The 13,022-nt window shown below is 39.3% G+C and overlaps 1 protein-coding gene across 1 annotated transcript in view; it reads left to right on the top strand.

Moving 5' to 3' along the window:
• LOC108695757 (slit homolog 1 protein) overlaps positions 1–13,022 on the top strand; it is a 242,367-nt gene that overhangs the window by 45,210 nt on the left and 184,135 nt on the right. The window contains exons 2-4 of the mRNA XM_041568709.1: positions 3,553–3,624; positions 9,685–9,756; positions 12,828–12,899. Coding sequence (XP_041424643.1) covers positions 3,553–3,624; positions 9,685–9,756; positions 12,828–12,899 — 216 coding nt within the window. The remainder of the gene's footprint in view (positions 1–3,552; positions 3,625–9,684; positions 9,757–12,827; positions 12,900–13,022) is intronic.

The raw sequence follows: 13,022 nt of genomic DNA, 5'->3' as shown, positions 1-13,022 counted from the left end.
CTCTTAGGTATCTGGATCCAGGGTGCCTAGATAACTAAACTTTTTTCAGATAAAGCAGGAGTGCCTGAGCACCATTGGATCCATCTGTGCAGATAAAAAAACTCATTTAAGGTTTGGTATGTGAAGTGAGTCTAAGACTCATTATTTCACTACTGTACAGGCAGCTTGTGAGCCTTGACATGTCAGTAATATGTTTCTTATTACTATGTTTCTTATTATTTGAGAATCTCTGGAGGGGAAATTAAGTTCTTCCTTTGCTAATTTGTGTCTGAGACATAAGAATAATAGACCTGGTGTATTTTGGGCTGCATCGAGATCATGTTTGCATTATAAGCAGTGGAAGCTTGGACTGAGGAATTTTAAAGTTCAGTTCAGATGTAAACTTGGGTAACAGATTTCAGTCGAAAGAACGTCAATATAAAATCTGATTCTGAGTTTTTCTTTTTCATAAAAGGTCAACAAACGTCTGGAAATCATTTTTCCCACTAAGAAATTCTCAGTTCATAGAGTTTCTGTGTGATTTAAAGATAGACATTAACTTCTGGCTGCTTCAGAACTTTTACAGAACTTCTATAATATTCTGTAAATATTACATAAATTAACATGATGAGGTGCCAACTGTACAAAAGAGAGTATTGCAATATTATGTTACAGTTATATAATATAATACCATATATTGTCCAGGTATGGGATCCATTATCCAGAAACCCACTATCCAGAAATCTCCGAATTATGGCAAGGCAATCTCCCATAGACTAAATTTTCATCAAATCATTTAAAATTTAAAAACATATTTCCTTCTTCGATATAGTAATAAAACATTAGCTAAGATATACTTATTGGAGGCAAAACAATCCTATTGGGTGTATTTAATGTTTAAATTATTTTTGAACGGATTAATGTATGGAGATCCATATTTCATAAAGATCTCTTATCCAGAAAACCCTAGGTCCAGAGCATTCTGGATAACAGGCCCCATACCTGTATATTGGTGTGTAAGCTTGCTGTGTACAGTGAGATATTATTATTTCCTTTCTGACTTCTGGGTCATAACTCTACACCGCTTAAACTTAAGGAATTACACCCATGCAGAGAGCTTGATCCAATTTGTGTGTGTGGCCAGTGTCGGACTGGGATGCCAAGGGCCCACCAGAAAAACCTTAGACCATGGGCCCACTTTCCAAACTATTATTTCTCCTCCCCTCACTTAACCTCTTTATTCCCTAGTCTTTTATATCTACTTACTATACTCTATTCTTCCATTATTAAGTCTAAGAAATAGGGAATGCCCATGAAATAGACTAGAAGCAAGAGGCCTACTGACACCTGGGCCCACCGGGAGTTTTCCTGGTATCCCAATGGGCCAGTCCGGCACTGTGTGTGGCTGAGCACAATCTCTATTTAGCGCTGTTGGTCAACACAGATATGACGTTTTACTGCAGCCATTGTGCCCTCCTCTATCCATCTTTCTCCAAATTCCAGTTTTTTCTTCTTGGAACCCCAAAAGACAGCTCTGATGAGAAGCATAGTGCACCTGCATTTATTATGGGGCAATGGATTTCCAGGGCTTTACTTGACCTTTAAACAACACACCTCTTAGAGATGGGTTGTATAAGTGCTATATACAACTTCTGTTAACTCTCAGCATCAGCAACTGTTTGTATAACGTCATGCAGCAGACCTATATGTATTGGGTATAGTGTTAGTATGCGGACGCCACTGATTTTATGTGTTTGGGCAAATACTAACTGCGCAATTGTCAGGAAAGTGTTCAACCTACAGAAACTCTTCATGCCATATCATTTTCTGCCCTGGAATGCGGAAAGGGAATTTAGTGATGGGTGACATGCATCCCAGGAATTTGCTTGTACCTAGGAGAACAAACCCAGAGATAAATTAGCAGCAATACCTTGTGGATGGATGTGGCATCAGTTGCACGTGAGCTTTTTTTTGCATTGCTAGTCTTGCTTCTTAAAATAATGTAGTCAGCTCTCCCCCAGTGAAGACTGTGCTTCTTCATAGCTCTGCTAATTAACAGTCTCCTGCTTCAATGTTTCAGTAGTCAGAACCAAAGGTGCAGAGAATAGAATGTGACAGAAAGAAACTACTTTCTATAGCAGTTACATTGATAAATAACTTTAAAATCAATTTTAATCAATTACTTTCATCACTTGCTGCTGGGTCGATGGCCTTCACGGAGCAAAGCCAGTGCTGAGTGAATTGCTTTACAAATTTAGTGGAATTTCAAGAATGGAAGAGTTGCATGATGTTATTTAGAGCATTGAATTGCATGATGTTATTTAGAGCATTGATTTTATCTCAATGTCATTGATTAGTTTAAAAAAATGCACAGCAAATAAACATCAGCACTAAAGCTAGTGTCACATGGGGCTGATCTTGCGGAAAAGCACACCAAGAAGCAGCCCTTATGCCGGCTCTATATGAATAAATGTTATTATTAATAATAATAATAATAATAATAATACGCTACAATCTGCCCCATACCTTGTCTTCATCCGGAACCATTGTATCAGCCTAGGTGCAGGCAGGCAGTGGATTTCAGCCCCTAAATGCAAACTATTGTACAGGTATGGGACCTATTATCCAAATTGCTCGGGACCTGGGGTTTTACGGATAACGGATCTTTCCGTAATTCAGATCTTTATACCTTAAATCAAGTAGAAATTCATGTAAAAATTAAATAAACCCAATAGGCCGGTTTTGCTTCCAATAAGGATTAATTATATCTTAGTTGGGATCAAGTACAAGCCACTGTTTTATTATTACAAAAATTTGGATTATTTGGATAAAATGGAGTCTATGGGAGATGGCTTTTCCGTAATTCGGATCTTTCTGGATAACGGATTTCTGGATAATAAATCCCATACCTGTATGCAAACATTTTTTTGATTGATGGGAACCTCCTCCTTGTTTTTGGAAAGCAGGTGCCAGTTGTTATGGACATACAATCAACTACTTCTACTTAGTAGAATGGAATACGGTGCAGATGAATTGTCATTTATGATTTTAGATTAAAAGCTCTTTTGGGCAGGGCCCTCTTCACCTTTTGTATCGGTTACTGGTTGCTATGTATGTAATTCTGTATGTTCTTTGTATAAACCCATTTATTGTACAGCGCTGTGGAATATGTTGGCGCTCTAAAAATACATATCATTAATAATAATAATAATAATAATAATAATAATAATAATGGTTTGTCATTAAGCAGTAAACAATGAAGGATGTTCCCTGAAGCTATATGGCAACTCCCATAAACATTCTTAAAGAGATACTTCTTAAAGAGATATTTCTTCTTTTTTGGGATGCTTCTGTATAACACTGGGATGTTTTCTTCATGTACTAAGGATTCCTAAAATGACGTATTTTGAAACATTTAGGGATTTGCGTTAAACGTATTCCATTTCCTGCCAAACCATTCGGCAAAACTAAACTTTACATGGTATTATCAGGCAAAATGCAAAGTTCATTTTTTCATCATGCCGGTTCAGTAAATTAAATAATTTCATAATGTTTTTCTTTGTCTCCTTGCAGGGAGCTGTATGGAAACAACATTACACGGATCAGTAAGAATGACTTCTCGGGACTGAAGCAACTGAGAGTTTTGTAAGAACCTTTTTCTCACTTCTCATTGGTGATCTAAACTCTAATATGTAATAAGGAATTTGAGCTGTTTTATAGTAATTTTTTTTAGGTAGAAATAGAATAAAGTCTAATCCCAGACTATACACTGCAACAAAAGAATACAGGTATGGGACCTGTTATCCAGAATGCTCGGGACCTGGGGCATTCCAGATAACGGATCTTTTCGTAATTTGGATCTTCATACATTAAGGGGCCGATTCACTAAGGGTCGAATATTGAGGGTTAATTAAGCCTCGATATTCGACTGGGAATTAAAATCCTTCAACTTCGAATATCGAAGTCGAAGGATTTAGCGCAGATAGTACGATCGAAGGATTATTCCTTCGATCGAACAATTAAATCCTTCGAATCGTTCGATTCGAAGGATTTTAATCCAACGATCGAAGGAATATCCTTCGATCAAAAAACTTAGGAAAGCCTATGGGGACCTTCCCCATAGGCTAACATTGAGTTCGGTAGCTTTTAGATGGCGAACTAGGGGGTCGAAGTTTTTTTTAAAGAGACAGTACTTCGATTATGGAATGGTCGAATAGTCAAACGATTTTTAGTTCGAATCCTTCGATTCGAAGTCGAAGTCGTAGTCGAAGGTCGAAGTAGCCTATTCGATTGGTCGAAGTAGCCCAAAAAACACTTTGAAATTCGAAGTTTTTTTTACTTCGAATCATTCACTCGAAGTTAGTGAATCGGCCCCTAAGTCTACTAGAAAATCATATAAAAATTAAATAAACCCAATATGCTGGTTTTGCTTCTAATAAGGATTAATTGTATCTTAGTTTGGATCATATACAAGGGAGGGTTTTATTACTATAGAGAAAAAGGAAATCATTTTTTAAAATTTAGATTATTTGGATAAAATGGAGTCTATGGGAGACGGCCTTTCCGTAAGTCAGAGCTTTCTGGATAACGGATTTCCGGATAATGAATCCTATATCTGTAGTAGTAAAGGGTGGTTGCGGCCTCCCCTGCAAGTGTCCATAGCTGTGTTGGGGAATCCTGCTTATCTGTATTTCTGCAAATGTAAGAGAGAGACTGTAAGAGCCATGAGTTCATATATCTGTTACTTTGTTATGAATTCAGGGGAGACAAACAAAAAGATTTAACTGAAAGGGGACTTGAACCCATAAAATCCATAGTGCTTAGTCATGTTAAATAGGGCACAATAATTGGCCTGCTTTAATCCCATGAAAAGTATGCTGGCCTGGCACATACCTCCCATCTGTCCCTTTTTCGGAGGGACAGTCCCTCTTTTGACAGCTCAACCCGCAGTCCCTCTTTTCTATGCACTGAACAGCCAGAAAAATAAACAAAGTTTCTTACTTAATTGGCTTTTAGCAGAGAGCCCAGAACAGCTAACAGGTGCAAATAAGATACTTTGTGAGACACAAAAACACAGTTTATATGAGGAGAAATATTTTCAAACTTTTATAACCTGCCAAATTTTGTAAAACAAACATGGTAATTAGGGGGTGTGGCCACATAAATGGGTGTGGTCAAAAATTGCTGTGCTACGTGCGGGGAAAACATTTTTGTTCCTCTTTTTACTTCCAAAATGTTGGGAGGTATGGCCTGGCATATTATTCAGGGGTACATAGAAATCCCCTGCGCCTATTAAAGATGGCCATATGTGCAGTACAGCAATTGGAAAAAATTTCTGCATGTGCTTGCCCAGGGTAGAGCTCAGCGGTTTGGCCTGGGGCTAGGAACTAAAAAATTCGATTTAATGTAAGGTGCCTAGCATCTTTCCACCCCCTCTACTGATTCTTGACTATTATATATAGTCATATGTGTCCTACCCTGTGTTTAATTCTGGTTTACATTATGTACAGAATATATCCTCTTTGGAAAGAGTACAATGACTATATCAAAGTAAGAAGCCACAGGCTTTTATAACTAATGTGGCTTTTAATATCATTTTTTTAAAGTAGTTACATTAAAAAAAACACATTTAAATGGGTGACATGACACATGTCATAAGGCTAAGTATATATGTTACAAGTTATTTGGCTTTTTTTTATTTGAATCAATAAAAAAACAGGACTACAGCCTTCAAGACATCGGGAGCTGGCTAAAAATAAATTGCTCAATATCCTTTATATATTCTCTTGCTTGATTTATGGTTGATGGTGGAAGCAGCAATTATCATTAATGTGCCAGTTTGATGTTCTGCTTCACCTATTTTTAGTGGGGCTAATCTAACACGCGGTAACATTCGCACAGTGATTTTACAAGTAGAAAGAAGGTAACCACACTGTGGTCTGTAGCGTCTGTGCTGGTGTTTCCCAGCCTCAAGCTACACAGTTTTCTGTTAACCACGATTTGAATCTATTCATTAAGATAAACCAAATAGATCAGTTTTTGGATTTAATTAAGTTCTTCTATAGCTACATAGCATATGAGGTTGAAAACCCAAAACATTAATTTATATGAGAAAAAATGTGTTTTGGTCAATTGCCCAGAGGAGCAGCCTCATTTGAAAACAAGGGTTGTATTTGGCCGATTCAACGGAATTCAAATATCGGGATCTATGTAGAGAAATCTGTTATCTAGAAAGCTTCCAGAAAACGGCATTGTCATTTAAACAAATACAAGAACGTTGTGCTTGGTTTAAGTTTAGCTAAGATGTTGGTGGCAAAACAACCTATTTGGGTTTTTGTCACATTTACAGTATGCACGTTATTCCATTATAGAATGAGAACTTATCCTGAAAACCCCGTATCTCAAGCTTACCTGTATTTTGGGTTGTCACTTCTACTGGGAAAAAATACAGGTCTTTCTATATTTTTATTTTTCTTCCCTGTGTCAGACTAGAGGAGGCAGGGGCCCATCAGAAAACCAAAGCAAAGGGCCCACCACTCTGGGTGCTCCCTCCCTCCCACACACTAAGGGCCCTCCGGTCTCACTCTTCTACCACCCAGCCCCCAATGCTTACCATCATCACCAGCACACTCTATACTATCACCTGACACATTCAGGCCCCCAACTGCTTCAGCACCACACAGTCTGCTCATGTGCCTGGGCAGGTGGGGCCCAACAGGATTGGGGCCCAGTGGGCCTCTGCGGGACAGTCCGACTCTGTTTCTTCCCTATTAATAACATTGGCATCATACATCATTTATACTGGCCAGGCCAGTGGAGCATTTTGGATGGAGCAACACAGAGGGGTTCTGGACCTTTATTAATAATGGTTTATTGTTACAGCATGATATAAATAAAGCATTAGTCCTCCTAGTTCTGCATATTCTCTGTAGTTTTATTCCTATTAATTCCACTCAAGCGTGCTAGCTTTCTTCCTCCTAAGCTTGGGAGATGCATGTTGTTCCTTATGATGTCAGCTGGAAAGCCTGGAAACACTGCAGGGATTGGCTGGGGTTAGCAGTCTCTTAAGACTAGGAAAGCATTTAGTTAATTTTCAGCCTGTCCTCCTCTGTCTAAATCTACAACTAATGAAATGTTTTGTTTAGGAAAAATAAAATTACATTTTCCACATTTTGGATATGTAAGCAGGGAGTTGGCAATGTATTGCACGACAAAAGAATTTAATTGAAAATAATTTGAATGAGACCATAAGGCATTCTTTCACTTTGGCAATTGATACTATATTTGACCAAGAGTAGAAGTTAAGCAGCCCTGTGACAATAAAGAAATTAACTTCAGTTTTGTAACATGTTGACCTTATTTCCGTCCTGTAATCAGCCGGTAACATTTACCGGTTACATTTTGTTGCTATGGGTTACAAGACCTGTTGCAACTCCATCACTGGCACAAAACACGGTGGTGAGGAGAGCGCTCTTTACATGTGGCTACAACAGTCAGAGATCAGATCAACATGAGGAATGGGACATGGAGGTTGAATAGGAGTTTCTTACCTCCAGGAGAACTATGGATGCATCGAATCCAGGATTTGGTTCGGGATTCAGCCAGGATTTGGCCTTTTTCAGCAGGATTCGGCTGGATCCTTCTGCCTGGCCGAATCAATCAGAAGCCTAATTTCCATATGCAAATTAGGGGCAAAACAAGGAAGTAAAAAATGTTTTTCCCTTCCCGCAAATTAGGATTCGGATTCGGTTCGGTATTCAGCCGAATCTTTCGCAAATGATTCAGGGTGCATCCCTGAACTAAAGCTTACAATGAATATGACTAGAAATGTTGTATTGTATTTAATTAGCTTTCTGTACAGCACAGAGGTTCAGCAGCCTCATGACAGCAATGCTCCAGGTCAAGTTATCCACGGGAACTCATATTCTGATACAGTTAGGCCATCTTTTTGAGTGTCAGGGACCCTGCACATGCTCAGTTTGCTCTGAGCTACTATTGAGAAGCTAAGCCGAGGTATTGTGGGAAATCATCAAGCAGAAAGTTAGGTTTCATAGAAGCTAATCATGCAATTCTGATGCAGACTGCACTGAACTGGCACTGAATGTGAATCTGCATTCAGTGTCGGACTGGCCCGGCGGGATACCGGGAAAATACCCGGTGGGCCCCGACCCTAGTGGGCCCCCGCCGGGCCAGACCCCCTCTCCCAAACAGTTTTTTAAAAAAATAAATAAATAAAATTTCGGCGCATCGCAGCGCCGTTTGCGCATGCGCGCTGAGCGCCGTTTGCGCATGCGCGCCTAGCGCCATTTGCGTGATGCGCCGCCTAGGAAATTATGCCGAGCGGCGATTCGCCTAGGTAGCGGGGGCCAGAGGGGGGCCCTGGACACCAGTCCCGGTGGGCCCCGGGCCCCCCAGTCCGACCCTGTCTGCATTAATTTCTAATTAGTCATGTATTATGAATTCCTTTATGGTATATATATATAAAATGTATATTGGGATTCAGTTCCTAAGTTCAGGTAACTGACTGCAGTCCATGTGCTGTGAATCAGCAAAAAAAAAAAAAATGGAGATCTACTGGGGCATCTTCTGAGGCACAAATGTTCCTTGCTAAAGCTCCCCATAGACGCAAAGATTTCTCTTGCTGAACGACCGATTTTAGCGAATCCTTAGAAATTATCGTGAAGTTAGTGGGATTCGAACGATCGTACATTTTACGATTTTTCGGCCAACACCTGTCAGAAAATTGATCGGCCAGGTTAAAAAATCTTTATCGGTCCCAGTGCAATCTATCTATGTTTGCAGGGCCAAGCAGGCAACTCCCCTTTGTTTTCCTGGCAAATGTTTTTTTTTATACGATGGACAATTCGTACGATCGTTTCGAGATAATCCTGGTCTCACGATGACGATCGGATCTTTTAAAAATCTTTCCATCTATGGCCATCTTAAAAGTCTATGGTTGCCTTTGGTTTTTATATTCTGCATTTCTAACAAGCTTCTTAGTTTTAGTTTTCCTTTCAGTACCTGTCATCCAGGGTTGGACTGGGCCGGTGGTACACTAGGAAAACACCCCGGTCCTCATGGGCCCCCGCTTGGTCAGACCCACTCCCGTATTGGGCGGAAAAAAAATTGGTGCCGTGCGGTGCGCTGCTGTTCATGCATTTGTGCTGCTGTTTTTGCGCATTTGCACGGGGCCCCCTGAGGTTTGTAACCTGGTGGCTCCCAAATGCGCCAGTCCGACGCTGCTGTTCTACAACTAGGGATGCACCAAATCCACTATTTTAGGATTTGGGCGAATCCTTTGTGGATTAGGTCAGGCACTTAGGTTTGGCCGAATCCGAACCCTGCTGAAAATTCAGAATCTTGGTTGAATCCTGAACTGAATCCTAGATTCGGTGCATTCCTATCTACAATAGAACAACTGCTGCAGGTTACAATTAAGGGGCAGTATACTCTATATTCACATTAAATTAACAACTTGTTTAATTTGCTGTTAACAAGAAAAAAAAATATGCTCATGTAAATGACAAAGTTTTGTCTCCCTGCATATTAATACAGTAGTATAGCAGTACTACTGAAATGAGTTCAGGTGAAGCTTCTCTCGTTAATTTTTTTTATTGATTTCAAGACAAATTTATGGCAAGTCAGATAGGTTTCTTCCAAGAAATCAAATATTTAAAAAGAACATTCTGTGTTTTATTTTTCCAGGCAACTAATGGAAAATCAGATCATCAACATTGAACGAGGAGCTTTTGACGACATGAAGGAACTCGAGAGGCTGTAAGTGTTGATATGGGGGAAAATATCTCTTAAATCTGACATGCTGCTATGTTCTATAAATGTAAAAAGAAAGGTTTGGGATTACATTGTAGGAAATGAGAAAAGGTATAATATACAGGCTTTTCTTTTGCATATGTCATATTTAAATGTAGGATAAAAAGTACATTGGAATTGATTACCCACCTATTTTTTCTTTTGCAATGTCTTTTTCTGTTGTATTTTATGCATTTCTCTCAAAAGCAATAAAAATATTATGAAAAAAAAGTATATTGGAAATAGGTTCTTCCGAACAGCCTCTGGATTTATAGATAAAGTTCCGATCCCATCATGCTTTGGGTCACGCTTGAAAGGCTGTAACTCTGCAAAAGGGGGGGATGATGACTCTTGCAAGAAGGGGGCTTTTTTGTGTCTCCTTTGTAAGGGGATACAGTGCTCAGCATGCTAATGTTTCAGAGCGAACAATGGCTTAGATGTCAGAATGGTAGAATTATGAGGGAAAGGCATCATGACCTGGGGGCAGCTGTAAATGGATCCGCATCTTCCTCAATCATGATGTCCATGCATTGACCAGATCTGTAACCTGTGTGTAGAGTCCTAAGAGTAATGGTGTCTTATACTTGGGTAAATACTCTCTGCATCCTGTAACTTCTTTATTCGAATGTAATGATATCAGTTATATTATAGTTACACTCTTTAGAGGGTTATGTATTGACACCCCCCATACACCAGTGGCATTCAGGGCTACAGGATTGCAATGCTTTTCCTTGCAAAGATTGTTGTGCTGAAAGCTCCGCTCCCATAACTGCATTTTAAAGGGATACTGTCATGGGAAAAAAAAATCAGTTAATAGTGCTGCTCCAGCAGAATTCTGCACTGCAATCCATTTCTCAAAAGAGCAAACATATTTTTTTATATTCAATTTTGAAATCTGACATGGGGCTAGACATTTTGTCAATTACCCAGCTGCCCCAGTCATGTGACTTGTGCTCTAATAAGTTTCAATCACTCTTTACTGCTGTACTGCAAGTTGGAGTGATATCACCCCCTCCCTTCCCACCCCCCAGCAGCCAAACAAAAGAACAATGGGAAGGTAACCAGATAACAGCTCCCTAACACAAGATAACAGCTGCCTGGTAGATCTAAGAACAACACTCAATAGTAAAAACCCATGTCCCACTGAGACACATTCAGTTACATTGAGAAGGAAAAACAGCAGCCTGTCAGAAAGCATTTCTCTCCTAAAGTGCAGGCACAAGTCACATGACCAGGGGCAGCTGGGAAATTGACAAAATGTCTAGCCCCATGTCAGATTTCAAAATTGAATATAAAAAAATCTGTTTGCTCTTTTGAGAATTGGATTGCAGTGCAGAATTCTGCTGGAGTAGCACTATTAACTGATGCAGTTTGAAAAAAACTTGTTTTCCGATGACAGGATCCCTTTAATGTTCCCTTTGCATCTGTCTAATGAAAATAATAAGAGCATTTACTTTTGCTTCCCTCATCTTGTCCATCCGGCCATAAATTCATTCTAGAAAGTCCCAATTTCATCACCTCCCATAGCCCTATTATAATGATTTTACAAGGAGCCAAAAATGGAAGTGACTTAGAAACCCACATAGATGGTGAACCTACTAAAGGTGTACATATATATTTTGCTTTAGCAGGGACAGGAACATTTGAGAGTGTAGTGGCCCTTAAAAGTCAACAAATGTTTTTGCCTTAGCAGAGGTTAAAGGTCAGTTCCTCTATTAAAGGGGTTGTTCACCTTTTAATTAAAGGGATAGTGTCACGGGAAAACATGTTTTTTTTCAAAATGCATCAGTTAATAGTGCTACTCCAGCAGAATTCTGCACTGAAATACCTTTCTCAAAAGAAACTGATTTTGTTATATTCAATTTTGAAATCTGACATGGGGCTAGACATATTGTCAATTTCCCAGCTGCCCCCAGTCATGTGACTTGTGCTCTGATAAACTTCCATCACTCTTTACTTCTGTACTGCAAGTTGGAGTGATATCACCCCACCCCCAGCAGACTAACAACACAACAATGGGAAGGTAACGAGATAGCAGCTCCCTAACACAAGATAACAGCTCCCTGGAAGATCTAAGAACAGCACTTAATAGTAAAACCCAAGTCCCACTGAGACTGATTCAGTTACATTAAGTAGGAGAAATAACAGCCTGCCAGAAAGTAATTCCATCCTAAAGTTCAGGCACAAGTCACATGACTGGGGCAGCTGGGAAACTGACAAAATGTCTAGCCCCATGTCAGAATTCAAAATTGAATATAAAAAAATCTGTTTGCTCTTTTGAGAATTGGATTTCAGTGCAGAATTCTGCTGGAGCAGCACTATTAACTGATGTGTTTTGGAAAAAACATGTTTTTCCATGAAAGTATCCCTTTTAGTATAATGTAGATAGTGATATTCCAAGATAATTTGGTTTTAATTTTTTATTTGTGGTTTTTGTGTTATTTAACTCTTTATTCGGATGTTCTCCAGTTTGCAATTTCAGCAATCTGGCTGCTGGGGGTCCAAATTCCCATAGCAGTCATGCAGTGATATGAATAAGAGAATGGCCTGAATAGAAAGATGAGTAATAAAAAGAATCAGTAACAATAATTATGTAATGACCTCCACTTGAAAGCTGGAAAGAGTCACAAGAAAAAGTCAACTCAAAAACTATAACATGAATAATGAAGACCAACTACAAATTTGTTGGCTACTTTATAACATACTAAAAGTTAACTTTAAGGTGAGCTGCCCCTTTAACACAACTCAAGCAAACTGGTGTGAAGCATTTGAATTATAATAGACAAAAAAGAAGCTCATTTTAACTGTTACAGATCACTATGCCAAACTTTTTGTTGCTTTTAAGGAGTATTTTATCTTTGTTACCTCTCAGTGATGTATCTGAAGTTGATAAATATCTACTTTTCAGGCATTAGTTGGCCCACTACACAGTAAGCCATATTCCAACATCCTAAAGGTCCTGACTATCTACTTATGGTCTCTATTTTAACATGGCCTGTGTATTATAGTTTAACAACAGACTCATGTTCCTGTTTTAGGCGCCTGAATAGAAACCAGCTGCAAGCACTACCTGAGCTTCTCTTCCAGAATAACCAGGCACTCTCCAGACTGTGAGTACCACATTATTTCTCTCTCTGCTTATGCCAATACATTTCTTGTCTATTGTGTTGGAGAATTTCAGCTCCAGCTGTCTATTTGGGATTGTTGTTTTAGCCATTGTAATTAAAAGCTCA

The sequence above is a fragment of the Xenopus laevis genome, chromosome 7L, assembly GCF_017654675.1.
Source record: "Xenopus laevis strain J_2021 chromosome 7L, Xenopus_laevis_v10.1, whole genome shotgun sequence".
NCBI lineage: Eukaryota > Metazoa > Chordata > Amphibia > Anura > Pipidae > Xenopus > Xenopus laevis.
The sequence above is the reverse complement of the archived record's forward strand: the minus strand, read 5'-3'. Positions and strand labels throughout refer to the sequence as shown.